Source organism: Tursiops truncatus, chromosome 16 (genome assembly GCF_011762595.2).
Source record: "Tursiops truncatus isolate mTurTru1 chromosome 16, mTurTru1.mat.Y, whole genome shotgun sequence".
Taxonomy (NCBI): Eukaryota; Metazoa; Chordata; class Mammalia; order Artiodactyla; family Delphinidae; genus Tursiops; species Tursiops truncatus.
In genome coordinates this window covers 38,062,760-38,076,896 of record NC_047049.1, presented here as the reverse complement: position 1 = coordinate 38,076,896, position 14,137 = coordinate 38,062,760, and the positions used below count along the sequence as shown (strand labels likewise).

Here is a 14,137-nt window from a genome sequence, read left to right as displayed (position 1 = left end):
ACCTTGGATTCTGAGACTACACTTAGAAGGCACTCATGTACCCTCACAGAACCACACCAGACATGCTGCTCCACTCGACTATAATACGTACTCTAGGGCACAGTGGCCCGAGGGCCTGATGGCCTCCACCACACCTCACCACACCTCACAGCCCTGTGAGGCAAGCGGTGTTTACTGATTCCATTTTCCAGAGGAGGCAGCTAAGTGTCAGAGATGATATAGGACATTCAAAACATCAGACATGAAACTGCTACTTAGGTCTTCTGACCTCAAGCTCGGGGCTTATCTCACTAGGAAAGGAGAAAGCACAGTACTTATATCAGCTAGGAAGGGAACATAAATTCACAGGCCGTCCCCACGCTCCCTACCCCATAACATGACACCCTCCTGAAAACCAACCTCAAAGCCAAACAGCCAAACAACACAGCCGCATGTCATTGTGGGGAAGGGGCGGGGGGGGGGGGGGGGGGGGGGGGGGGGGGGAGGGGCACGCACACACTGCAGTTTACTCCCTGAGAGTATATATTAATAATCATTCTTAATAGTACCAATAATACTATAATTATGATTACTAATTACTATAATGACTATTAGTCATTATACTTCCCTTTGAAACACAATAACCCTTAATGTATTTTTGACATTTTATATATTTGTATTTCATTTTTCTCCCTTCTTTCTCAAGAAAGCACGCTATTGGCCAAAGAAAGTAAAACAAGGCTCACATGGCACCCCAGGTAATTTTTATCGCTGCCACACAGAAAGGCAATTACCACTCGCTGTTGAAGATTTTCCATTCATTTTTATAAAAGGCAAAATGGGTGGTCGGAGTCTGGCCAAAGTGGATCTGTTACGTTGGAGAGCTGAAGCGGTCCGGAGGTCCTGTGACGGTGTTCTGGCTGGGAGATCTAAACAATCTAAACATTAAACGGTACAGCTGCCTCAAATCCCTGGGAATTTCAGAATGACTGACACTTCTGAAGCTATTCCAAATTTTGAAGAGATGTTTGCCAGTAGATTCACAGAAGATGACAAAGAGTACCAGGAATACCTGAAACGCCCTCCTGAGTCCCCTCCAATTGTTGAGGAATGGAATAGCAGAGCTGGTGGGAACCAAAGAAATAGAGGCAATCGGTTGCAAGATAACAGACAGTTTAGAGGTAGGGATAGCAGACGGGGGTGGCCAAGTGACAATCGATCCAATCAGTGGCATGGGCGATCCTGGGGTAACAATTACCCGCAGCACAGACAAGAACCTTACTACCCCCATCAATATGGACACTATGGTTACAACCAACGGCCTCCCTATGGCTACTACTGATAGAAATGTCAGCAGCTTTTAGTAAAACCATTTACTCTGTTAACATGATAAAAGTTTATGTTGTATTTTCTGTTGGTCACAGTTTTACATCTGATTGTAGAGAGTGGATTGATGTTTTGGAACTTGAGACTTTTTTAAAATTAGATCTTACTGGAGAGATATGATCGCTGCTGGAAATATCAATAAATACTCCCCTAAAAAGGTTGTGGATTATATTGCTTGACTTCTACCTCAGATTCTTCTTTATTTCATGACTTAATAGTGCTTTGAATGTTGTGAATTTTTTCCTTGTTTGACTTTCAGGAGTTCTTTGTTTTACACAGAAATAAAAATTTTACATAGAAAATGCTTGCTTTTACTTTGTAAGGTAAGGAAGTATCCCTGTACTCGGATGTGCTCATTCCTAATATTTTACAGAAGTAGTACAATCAACTCCTAAATGCACAACTATGCTTACTTGTGATATATTGTACATAGTAGTTGAAAGGAAAACAGTTATAGTATATTTTGTTTGGCTTTTGTTATTATGTGACTGTGGTACTTTAATTACTCTATAGGTATGAATCATCTTCACAATCGTTTTGGTCTCTTTTTAGAGGGATATCAAGAATAAACCTGTAAAATCAGGAAGGAATCATTCTCAGTTTCAATATCTTGATCTAGTGGTAGGTGGAATTAAGGCACACAGTAATTTTATACAAACTCTAAGGTTTCTTGCTAACTTAAACATACCAGGTCAGAATTCACACATTATACAAAAGTTTAACCCTGCAATGTTCCCTTCCTTTTCAATCATATGTAAATAATGCTGCATTTTGTATTTACTTTTATGGTATTTAATGTGGGTTGATTTTACAATGTTATGTTCACCTCCAAATGTGCACCTTTGCTGCTTCCCCTTTGTAAATCCAGTGATGCTGTAACTTCCTTTCAGAGTGATCATTGTATTTCACATCATTTTAATGGCCATTATAATGGTTTTACTCAAATAAAATACTTGTAAGTATTCTCTCAAAAAAAAAAAAAAAAAAAGGCAAAATGCAACAGAATATAATGGCACAGACACTGACTGCTCTGCCAATAAAGATGGAAGCAGCATCAAAACTACCCTGCATGATGGCCTGAAGTTGCCCTTCATCTGCTGATCACCAAAATTCTGCACGCAATGCGCAAAGGTTTAGAGGTCTTGATGTCTACCATGTGAAGATGCTGGTGTACAAAAGTCTGAGGAAAGCTAGTCAGGGACCCCTGCACCTGGCTTTTAGTCCTGTCTCCTCCGCTCACTAGCTTGATTAAAAATTGAGAAAACCTCTGGACTTCCCTGGTAGCACAGTGGTTAAGAATCCGCCTGCCAATGCAGGGGACACGGGTTCGAGCCCTGGTCCTGGAAGATCCCACATGCCGCGGAGCAACTAAGCCCGTGCGCTACAACTACTGAGCCTGTGCTCTAGAGCCCACGAGCCACAACTACTGAGCCCACGTGCCACAACTACTGAAGCCTGTGCGCCTAGAGCCCATGCTCCGTAAACAAGAGAAGTCACCGCAGTGAGAAGCTCGCACACTGCAACAAAGAGCAGCCACTGCAACAAAGAGAAAGCCCGCGCGCAGCAACGAAGGAAGACCCAACGTAGCCAAAAATAAATTATTTTTTTTAAGTATTAAATTATTTTTTTAAAGTATTAAAAATTGAGAAAACCTCTCCAGGCAGCTACCTCTCCTGTGGGTTGGAACACCTGTTCACAAGGATGTTGCAACTCACAAAAAAGATACGATATGATTCACCAACAAGAGCACTTGGACCCCAGGAATACTGACCAAGAAGTTACGCCAACAGCAACACAAAACCAAGGGAAAAAACATGATGTATCTTTGGAAACATCAACTTTACTCACGGATTTTGGTGAGGGAAAGATAAGCAAGTGAATCAGTAATATTAAAGCTGTTAATATTGAAACAGATATGCATTATGGAGTTGAATGCAATCATTGTATGAATTCTTTTATATTTATTTATTTATTTATTTTGGCTGCGCCGGGTCTTAGTTGCAGCACTCAGGATCTTCATTGCCGCGTGTGGGATCTTTTAGTTGAAGCATGCGAACTCTTAGTTGCGGCATGCGGTATCTAGTTCCCCGACCAGGGATCAAACCCGGGCCCCCTGCACTGGGAGTGTGGAGTCTCACCGCCCTGGACCACCAGGGAAGCACCCATTGCATGAATTTTAAAGCCAAAACTCCTATCCTTACTTGCCTAGTTCATTTCCAGCCACACCCTTACATGCGGGGGAAGGGAGTGAGGGATGGAATCTCCTTTTTCATTAAAGATGGTCTTGGGACAACGTGTGAAGCTGGTAGGGGTTTTAATATCACAGTGCGTCCAGGAAGCTCCCAATAGCCCCTGCTTTGGAGAATTCGCTTCAAACTCAGGAGCCCCAGATTTTTGCCAGATCTAGGTATAGGTGGGATGAAGTCTAGATACATACAATCCCATCTCTATACCACACGTCCTGGTGTGAGTGTTACTGAAGTTCCTCTCTTCACTGCCCTTCCACCCGCTCCCTGCCCCTTGGACATTCCCGTCAGGCAGGCTCCGCCACTTAGTTACTCAGATTAAACCACTGACTTTTCTTCCAACCCATACTGATTGGTAACACCTTCAGCATCTCTAGTAATTTTCATTTAAATGGATGCCTGCATCATTCCTAAAGAAAAATAAGCTGACCAATTTAGTTTGTCTCTAAATTAGAACTTTTATTGTGAAATATATTTAAAAGTGCTGGACTTCCCTGGTGGCGCAGTGGTAAAGAATCTGCCTGCCAACGCAGGGGACACGGATTTGATCCCTGGTCCGGGAAGATCCCACATGCCACGGAGCAACTAAAACCATGCACTGCAACTACTGAGCCTGCGCTTTAGAGCCCGTGAGCCACAACTACTGAGCCTGCCGCGCCAACTACTGAAGCCTGCGTGCTCTAGGGCCCACATGCCACAACTACTGAGCCCGCACGCCTAGAGCCCGTGCTCCGCAACAAGAGAAGCCACCGCAATGAGAAGTCCACGCACCGCAACGAAGAGTAGCCTTCACTTGCCGCAACTAGAGAAAGCCCGTGAGCAGCAACAAAGACCAAACACACACAATAAAAAAAATTTAATTTAAAAAATAAAAGTGCCTACCATGGTAGCCAGCCTCCCAGATGGCCCCCAATGACCCCTGCCTCTTGGCACTCAGGCTCTTGTGAAGTACCCCCAACACACACACACACACACACACACACACACACACACACACACTGAATAGGGCTGGCATGTGTGGCTAATAGGATATTGGGGAAAGGATGGGGTGTGACTTCAAAGGCCAGGTCCAAAGAGCAGCTTCCCTCTCACTGCCTTGGCAGGGAAACCTGCTGCCACGTCATGGTCATGAGGACACTCCAGCCGCCCTAGAGGGAGGCCCACGTGGTAAGGACCGAGGCCTCCTGCAACAGCCAGGTGAGTAAGGCTTCTGAGAAGCAGATCCTCCAGGCCAAGCAAGCCTTCAGACGATGGCTGCTTCCACTGACATCCTGACTGCAGCCCCATGTGACCTTCCCCTGGTTAGAACCATCCAGCGAAGCTGCTCCTGGTTTCCTGACCCACACAGACACTGTGTGAGATGATGAAGATTTATCACTTTTAAGCCACTAAATTTTGAGGTAACTTGTTATGCAGTGATAACTAATATAATAACACATGTCAGCTTAAAGAATAATAAAATGAATCCCATGTATGTTAATACCCAGTTGGTGGTGCTAGGTTCTGTTTTGACTTTTGTTTAAAACAAACAAAGAAACAAAAGGCCTGTGTACCCCTTCCTGTACCTCAACCCCTCCACTCCCCCCACCAGAGATAACCACAGGCCTGAATCTTGAGTCAATCCTTTCCTCCTCTGTATGGTTTTACCACATCTGTATTCTCAATATGCTGTTGTGTTCTGCCTGGCTTTAAGCCTAATACAAAGGAAACCAGGACTGTATGTATTCCAGACTCGCCTCTTAAGATTTTGATTTTGAGGTTCATCCCTGTTGACTCATGTGACTGTAGCTGATTTTTCACCACCATATAGTTCTCACTATGTGAACATACCCACAATTTACTGCTCTGTTCTACTGTTAAGGATCATCTGGGGATTTTTCAGTTTTTGCTGTTATGAATAATGCTGCATTTATATTCTACTGCTCATCCCCCGGTGCACACAGCAAACTTCTCCAGGGCGTATACCTAGGAGAAGAGAGCTGGGCTTGGGACCACATATGTTCGTTCAACTCTCCTCGGTAATGCCAGATCGTTTTCCAAAGTGGTTACGTACAATTGACTCTTCAGCCGCTTTTCCAGTCTCTCTCCAAATAAGAGGCATGCCTGTTTTGCTAATTACCAGCAAAGCTTTCAACCAACAAAAGGGAAAGCTTTTCCTATTTGCAGCATCACCGCTGCAAATAAATAGTACTCCAAAGTAGTGACCCAGACAGCTGGAACATATTAGTCACAGGACATCAGGACAGACTTCGGAATAAGGATGCAGACTCAGCCAGCACCACGTTGCCCACGGGTTATCAGTCAAATTTGACTTGTAGACCTACGCTCAATTCAGAGACTGCTGTCCTCCTGGTGGACTCACAGCTATGGTCCCCTCTTACGGCAGTCAACTTGAAGGGGAAAAAAAGTTAATTCAAATGCAACCCAGCCAAATTCAAGATTAAAGAAGGGGAGTCAAATCATTTCAATGAAATAGGGTGTTGCTGTTGTTTTTTTAATATAGAATTGGTTGTGTTTTTCATATATTCACCTAAAAAATGAGACTGTTGTTTACTATACCTAATTTTATGTATAGTAATTCTACAAAAAACACTTAGGTATTCTCTAGACAAAAAAACATCCTGTTTAGATTTACTAATTCAATTTCTTAGGTGGAGATAGTAATTTTGTGATAATTTAATCTGTTTTTCTAGTAAAATCGTGGTAGCAAATATTTGTGCTGGCATTAAATTAAAAAAATGTGAAATTCTTTCACTTTGGGCAAGAAGGAGAGAAGAAAGTTACTATAAATTTCAAGGAAGCTCGTTATCATGTCACTGAAAGAAACAATTGCACTAGATGACCAAGATGACCAAAATGGGATTATTTCAACTCAACCTCTTGACAGTTCTTATTTGTCTCTTTACAATCATTTATCCCTGTGAGGTAGGAACTATTGCTACACCCATTTCACAGATGGTGGAAAATGAGGCATAGAAAGCAATTAAGTTGTACACAGTCACACAGCTGATAAGTCACACAGCTGATAGAACAAGGATTTGAAACCAGTTTACTCCAGAATCCACATTCTTAACCACTACCCTAGGCAGCTTTTTCAGGCCCCCAAGACCAGCCAGAAGGCCCTGCAATGGTGACAAAATGGTGGAGACACCACATGAACATTTTCTCTGACTTAAAGTTCACGTTCTTTCTACAATGGGCCTTCTGGACAAAATAAAATTACCCGATCTCAGGGCTTGTGGTAGGCAAGTGTTGACCTTAGGTCTTGGAAACAGCCCCCATGAAAGAAACAGATGCGACAGTGGGAGAAGGTGTGCTGGCTTTCTTGGCACTCAGCAGGCAGCAGCTGTCATGCCTCCGTGACAGGCAGATTGAGGCAGAGTGGGTTCCAATAAGAGCAGCAGGCACAGTCAGAGAACCAGGGCTCAATGCCACCTCCTCACAGGGTCACACTGGATAAGTCAAATGGCCTCTCCACACGATGTTTTGTAAAATGGGGCTATCTTTTATTTCAGATGGTTACTGTGAAGATTAAGGAGACTTAATACCTAACATAGACCTGGAACATGGTAAGCGTTGGATACATGCTTAACAATTGAAAACGTGCTCTAGCTACCGAAGAGGTAAAAGCAGGGAGCCAGTTTTAAGCACACCCTTGCTTCCACAAGCAAAGCCTCTCATACTCCATGATGGATGATGACAATTTGTAAAATGCCATCTTGGTACCATGATGATTTTTTTTTTTACTCATATTATGATTTTCTCTTTCTGTCTCACCCTAAACAGAATAACCTTGCCAACTAGATCAACCCTTTATGGTATTAGTAAAAGTAAGACATTCTTGCATAAACACTGAAGCTGGAATGGACTCAGAGTAAAGCATTTGGCTCATTTAACTTTTCTGTTACTGACTTCAGAGAATCTTAAGCACTCATTTCAAACACCAGCCCCTCTTCAAAGTACTTCCAGTTTCCTGGAAATCATCCCCAATTATCTGGCTAACAAAGAAAAAAAGCTTGATTAAATGACTAGTAAATGACAAATTTAAAACATTCCAGCAACACTACACACACCATTGCTCTGAGAGATAAGGTCCCTCCCTAGTACCCCTTTTGCCATACCTCAGGTTAGGTATTCAAAGTAAGAAATGTGAATTTAGGAACACAGCCCCCAGGTTAGCTACCAGTAATCTCCATGGTAACTGGTCCTCTGCCTTTAGAGGAGGGATGAAGGAGTAACTGCAGCACTGTACGTTTGCTTTTCAAAATTTGTTCAATCCCATCTCTTTCTCGACCAACTGATGCCAATTCATTAGTGAGCTACACAGAGCAACCAGAGAAACAGATTTCTTAAAAACAAAAGGCTGAATCTTGTGTTGGTCCTGATATTGATGCAGAGTGGAGGAGGAGACCGGCCAAGGGGCAATTTTCCAGAGGAAGTTAGCCAGCAAGGGGCAGAAACAGCCTCAGGACAGTATGAAGTGTTTGAAGAGAACAACAGAACCACTGCCAATGTTTCCTCAGTATATACCATGGCCAGACCGTCTATGTTCTTCTTTAAAACCTCTGCTCAATCACCCTGAGAGAAAATACGGTGATATAGATCCCTATTTAACAGATAAGAAAATTGACTCAGCGATTAAATGACTTGCCCAAAGTCACAGAACTAGTCAATGGGTATAATAACTGGCTCATAGCATACAGTAGGTACTCAATAAATATCTGTTGAACATGGGGTCTTTATTCCTCCTCCATAAAAATAGAAGACACCACTTATCTCACAGGGGTTTTGTAAGAGTAAAATGAGACTATGTACATAAAGTTCCTAGCTCAGTGCCTTGACCTTGGAACATACTGGGGTACCTGGGAAACAATGCTGACACAGAAAGCTAGGCACAATAACCACATGGAATAGGGTTATGACAATGACCGTGGGTGAAGTAAACATCATGATGGACAGGAATACAGATATACCTAACAGGCAGAAGAACATCAAATATGCACATGAAAAGATGTTCAACATCATTAATCATTAGAGAAATAAATGCAAATTAAAATCACAATGAGATACCATTACACATCTATCAAAATGGTTGAATTTTAAAAACTGGCAATATAAAATGCTGGCAAAAATGCAGAGCCACTAAGATTCTCACACAGTGCTGGTGTAATGAGTAAACAAACAGTGGTGGAATACTACTTAGTCATAAAAAGGGACAAACTATTAATACATACAACATGGATGAATCTCATATGCATTATGCTAAATGAAAGAAGTCAGTCTCCAAGGGATATGGTCCATATAACCCCACTTACATGATTTTCTGGAAAAGGCAAAACTATAGTGACAGAGAACAGATCGGTGTGGCCAGGAGTCAGGGGGAGGGGGAGAGTTTGACTACAAAAAGGCAGCACCAGGCAATTTGAGGGGCGATAGATTATTCTAAATGCTGTTTATATGCATGTGTTAAAACTCACAGAACTACATGCTCCAAAAAAGTGAATTTTACTGTTGGTAAATTTCTTTAATTATTAAAGAATAAAATTTTAAATCAGAGAAAGAATTGGTAAGTTGGTCTGTGGGGAAGGAGGGGACATGTGAAGGTCAAATAGCTCTGAAGTTCCTTGCTGAGGAAACAGTAATGGTACAGGAGACCGTGAAGAGTCGGTGAGTGAGAAGAAGTCCACGCAGAGGCTCTGAGATGTACAGACGGTCAAGAACCTTGGTTTCTAGCCTGATTTCGCCAAATGATGGCTGTGCGAAATTACACCAGTCACGTCTCCTCCCTGAGCTTTAATTTACTTAATTCTAACACGAGATAATGAAACAAATGATCTTTCCCACCACAAACACTGCAAAGTCCATTTGTTTTTAAGCTACTGAGTCTGGGAAGACAGCAGGACAAACAAGTAGAAACACCCAGATATGGAAAAACCGCTATGTCCCACACAAACGCCATCAGGGACCAAAATAAAGTGAAAACCACTGATGAGTGTGGATGGTAGAGTGATGGTGGGAGAAGAAGCCATTAGCAGGGAAGAGACAGGAGGAGACTGAGAATACCATTTCTTGTATAATAAAAGCCAAGAGAAGAGAGGTTTCATGCAGGCAGCGGGCAGAGGGGCTGGAATAACTCAGTGATCAAGAAGAATGAGGACTGATAAAACAACAAAACTAGACAGATTTGCCAGAGATCAACGGAGAGAGTAACCACCACCCCCCGCCACAAAAAAGTAACCGAAAGACTACCATCCAAGACTTGCTTGCTGTCTGAACATATCTTGGTTGAGTCCTGATTGTTTTTCCCTTTGCATTTTCAATCTCACTCTGCCTTCATCTTTGCTTTCAGGAGCCCAGAATTTAATTTAAACATGTAGGTGTGGTTTCCCTGCAACAGCCCACTTCAGAGGCTGCAATTTTCAAAATGTATAAATTCCTGCAAGCTAACAATGTGACTGTTGAATGCTAGAGAGCCATTTTCTTGTCCTGCATAAGTTTACGCAAAGACTCCACAATTCCAGAACGGAAAAAAAAAATTCATTTTAAAGGATTTAATAGAACGTAAAGAGTACAATTTAAGAAGGACTAAGCTTTTATTGTTGTCACTTTATTAGCTTGTGAAGCAGGAAAATTGTTTGAAGTCAATACTATTCCCAAACTGACCAAGTGAAGTGTGGCAATTTCATCTCTGCCCAAAGCAGGTCACAGAACACCACTTAATGGGCCTCAGCTACTTCAGCCAAATGAACCCAGTGACACCACCACCCTGAGCACTTAACCAGAACTGAAGGAAGATTAGGGAAATTAACAGTTAAAAAGTACACCTGCAAGCAAAATTAATACACAGAACACTTTTTACACCACCTCTTCTGCCCATCTTCCTTTTCAATGATGATAGGTGAAAACATCAATCTGATACAACTCAGTTCTGCCGGTTATAAAAGAGAAGAAAGGGCAGACGTCTTCAGCTCAAAGTCTGGTCTCTTCCGCCACTAGCAACTCACTAACTTTGGGCAAATTTCTTCGCCCCTTATCTCCCTTTCTGCATCTACAAAGCTGGCATTATCACAAGCTCCCATCCAGCACTCAGGCTACCAGCCCCTTGCACCAGATGAGATCACGTCTGTGGCGACACTTAAGGAGAAGAATGCAAATAAAAGGACAAATATGAGGTGTCATTGCTGCCATCCTGTACGGGGCGTGGGGGTGGGGGGGTGGGGGGGCAGGTGAATATATTTTACATGCAGTCACATCCCAACTGCCTCTTTCAAGTCAACCATATGCTTCTCTTCCATCACAGCTGGGCTGTTGAGCAGATGCTGGAATGGATACAGACAGAAAGGTGGGAAGGAGGAAAGCTTCTGTTACCCAGCTTCAGTCTTCCTGGTTTCAGGAAGATAAAAAAGTAATTTCTTATCCGTGTATATCCTACTAATCTTTTTCGAGAGTCTCATATGTGTCAGACACCAGGCTAGGCATGAGGAAGCATGAGATTTTTTTTTTTTTTTTAACAAAACAGGCTGTGCTCTCAAGCGCATTCACTCTGGAAACAGCTAAGTGGCCCATCCCAACCCAGTGCGCTTGGTGGAATAACAGAGGCAGGCGTCAGCGGGGCAGGGGGGGGAAGCCCAGCCCAGACCGCTGGGCAGCTTAGGAAGGCGGTGCTCCTCACAGAGGAGGTGATGCTTGAGTTGAGTCTTGAAACATGAGTGTAAACAAGATGAGCCAAGCAGGGGAAAAGTCTTCTAAGTGGGCAGAAGGCATGGAAGCAGGACCCACTAGGGAAGGGAAAGAGTAAGTGAGGATGACAAGGGACAAACAATGGAGACTCATGCTCAAATGATGCTCAGGCTTTCTCCTAAGGGCAATGGGAACCACTGACACATTTAAGCAGGGACTCACATGGTCATCCTTGCAGTTGAGGTAAAGGACTATGACAACAGTTGGGAGAATGGAATAAAGACAGGGCAGAAAGTGGAGAGCTGTACATACAGAAATCCAGGCAGGAAGCAATGAGGGCCTGGGACTGTGGATGAATACAATAGATAATAAAGAGGTAAAATGACCTTGCTTTGGCGACTGGAGGGACACAGGGGTAAAGGAGAAGGAATTGTCGGTGCCTCCCTGGTTCTGGTCTTGATGACTTAGAAGAGGACGGTCTTTTCACAAGGTACTAGAGAAGTGCAGATTTGGCAGGCTAGCTGAGTTCCCTTTGTACTGTCACTCTGTATGTGACTTCACGTACGTGAGGTCACTCTGTACATTTGTGACCAACCAAAAAGTCACACTTCTCATCATTTAGCTGCCTATTTCGAATGCCCACAGGCAAGATGACTTCTTAAAACAGAATGCAATGTCTGGGCAAGAACTCAATTCGGTAAAGACGCAGACGTAGAGAATGGACTTGAGGACACGGGGAGGGGGAAGGGTAAGCTGGGACGAAGTGAGAGAGTGGCATGGACATATATACACTACCAAGTGTAAAACAGATAGCTAGTGGGAAGCTGCCGCATAGCACAGGGAGATCAGCTCTGTGCTTTGTGACCACCTAGAGGGGTGGGATAGGGAGGGATGGGAGGGAGACGCAAGAGGGAGGAGATATGGGGATATATGTATAGCTGATTCACTCTGTTATACAGCAGGAACTAACACAACATTGTAAAGCAATTATACTCCAATAAAGATGTTTAAAAAAAAACAAAAAAGAACTCAATTCAGTGCTCTTACCTTCAGTAGCCAAAGTGAGAACGGCCCTCACATCAGGACTGAAGCTGAGAGGTTAAGTGGCTTACCTCAGCCACACAGCCAGAAAAAGAGGGGACTAAACTTCAGTCCAGGATGGTATGCTTCCAGAAGGTCGGTTTTTCATCTAATATGCTATGCTGCCCATTAAGGACCTAGTACTATTAGTTATATGTAATAAGAGCTCAATAGTCTTGTTCTGTGGCCGCTTTATTCTTCTTTTGCTACTCCCTTCCGAGAACAGAGTCCAGGCCACCCTGAACTACCTAGTTCCAATCCCTGGAATTGTTGCCACTGCTGAGCTCTGGCTCTACTGTCCTGTCAGCTTAGAAAGCCCAGCCCCATCTCTGCTTCTTAAAGTTCATCCCAACAGTTACTTCTGATAACCAGCCACTCTGTGGCTCTGCAAATGCAGGGAGAATGTTCTGGTTTCTAGAGGAGCTATTTCTGAATTCATCTGTCTTATCTTACATCATGGTACAAAAATTCCTCGAGGGCAGTCCTGAGTTTACGCACATTTGTATCACTGACTGAATCTAGAATGATACTTTTTCCTCCTCAGTGGCTTGCTATCCTATCCGTGACAGTGTTACCTCTGGGAAGAAGGGAGGGCAAGGCCCTGGAGAAGAACACACAGTGTTTATTTGGAGCTTGCCCCTCACCCAGCACTGTCCTAAGCACCAGACAGCAAGGTCCCTGAACTTACAGTCCAGTGGAGATGGGATATTTGTTTCAAAAATAATAATAACATATGTATACCAAAACACATCAAACACAAACATTTGATAAAACTGAGGGTTGGGTATATATGTTCACTAGATTATTCTCTATATTTCTAAATGTTCAAAATATTTTCATAATAAAAACATTTAAAAATGAGAAAAAATAAATGTAAAGCCTCCACTCCCTGGGGAGGGAACTGGCTAGTAGGACTGATTCATTTACAAAGATTCTAGATAGAGAAAAATCTTACTGTAAACTATTTTGGTTTTTTTTGTTTGTTTGTTTGTTTTTGCGGTACGGGCCTCTCACTGTTGTGGCCTCTCCCGTTACGGAGCACAGGCTCCGGACGCACAGGCTCAGCGGCCATGGCTCACGGGCCCAGCCGCTCCACGGCATGTGGGATCTTCCCAGACCGGGACACGAACCCGTGTCCCCTGCATCGGCAGGCGGACCCTCAAGCACTGCGCCACCAGGGAAGCCCCCCTATTTTGTTTTTAACACCATATCCCACAGCAGAAAAAGCAATCAGGGGAAAGACAGAAACGTACAAATTTAGACGATAAGAATTCAATCCAACAATAAAATGAGGTTCTCAGTCAGTCTAGACTTTCCTCATTTCTACCTCCATATTCTCTGAAATGGTAAATGATAAAAGAAAATAACAGAAATCTAATCACTTTCCAATACGTTTTAGCCTCGGGAGAGGAAGTCCCAGTAATAACCACTACCACTTACTCGCCGACCAGTGTGCTTGGGATTTACAGACATGACCCCATAACAAACCTGTGAGATGAGCATTATTATCCCCATTTTACACATGAGGGAATAAGATTCAAATAACTCAAGTAATCTGATCAACATCCCACTGTCAGTGATGGACAGAGCAGGCACCCAAACCCACCTCTGCCAAGACTCAAAAGCCTTTTCACTACACCATGTTGTGTGCCTTCCAATATCTGATATCCCCTCTCTCATTTTTCATAAACTTCTGGGCTCCACAAACAAGGGAATCTGATAAAGAAGACATCTACCAGGCAGTTCAGAAAACTAAAAAAAAAAAG

At 43.2% G+C, this 14,137-nt stretch overlaps 2 protein-coding genes across 7 annotated transcripts in view; one reads left to right on the top strand and one right to left on the bottom strand.

Annotated features, from left to right (window-relative positions):
- Window positions 1-14,137, bottom strand: part of SGMS1 (sphingomyelin synthase 1) — a 293,995-nt gene that overhangs the window by 257,599 nt on the left and 22,259 nt on the right. The window lies entirely within an intron of this gene.
- Window positions 826-1,768, top strand: LOC117308536 (RNA guanine-N7 methyltransferase-activating subunit-like protein). The gene has a single exon (XM_033842384.2). It carries the CDS (start codon window positions 965-967, stop codon window positions 1,319-1,321), a length of 357 nt encoding a protein of 118 aa, XP_033698275.1. The 5' UTR covers window positions 826-964; the 3' UTR covers window positions 1,322-1,768.

Coding starts and splice junctions, on each gene's coding strand:
- LOC117308536 (XM_033842384.2), top strand. CDS start 965: ATGACTGACACTTCTGAAGCTATTCCAAATTTTGAAGAGATGTTTGCC.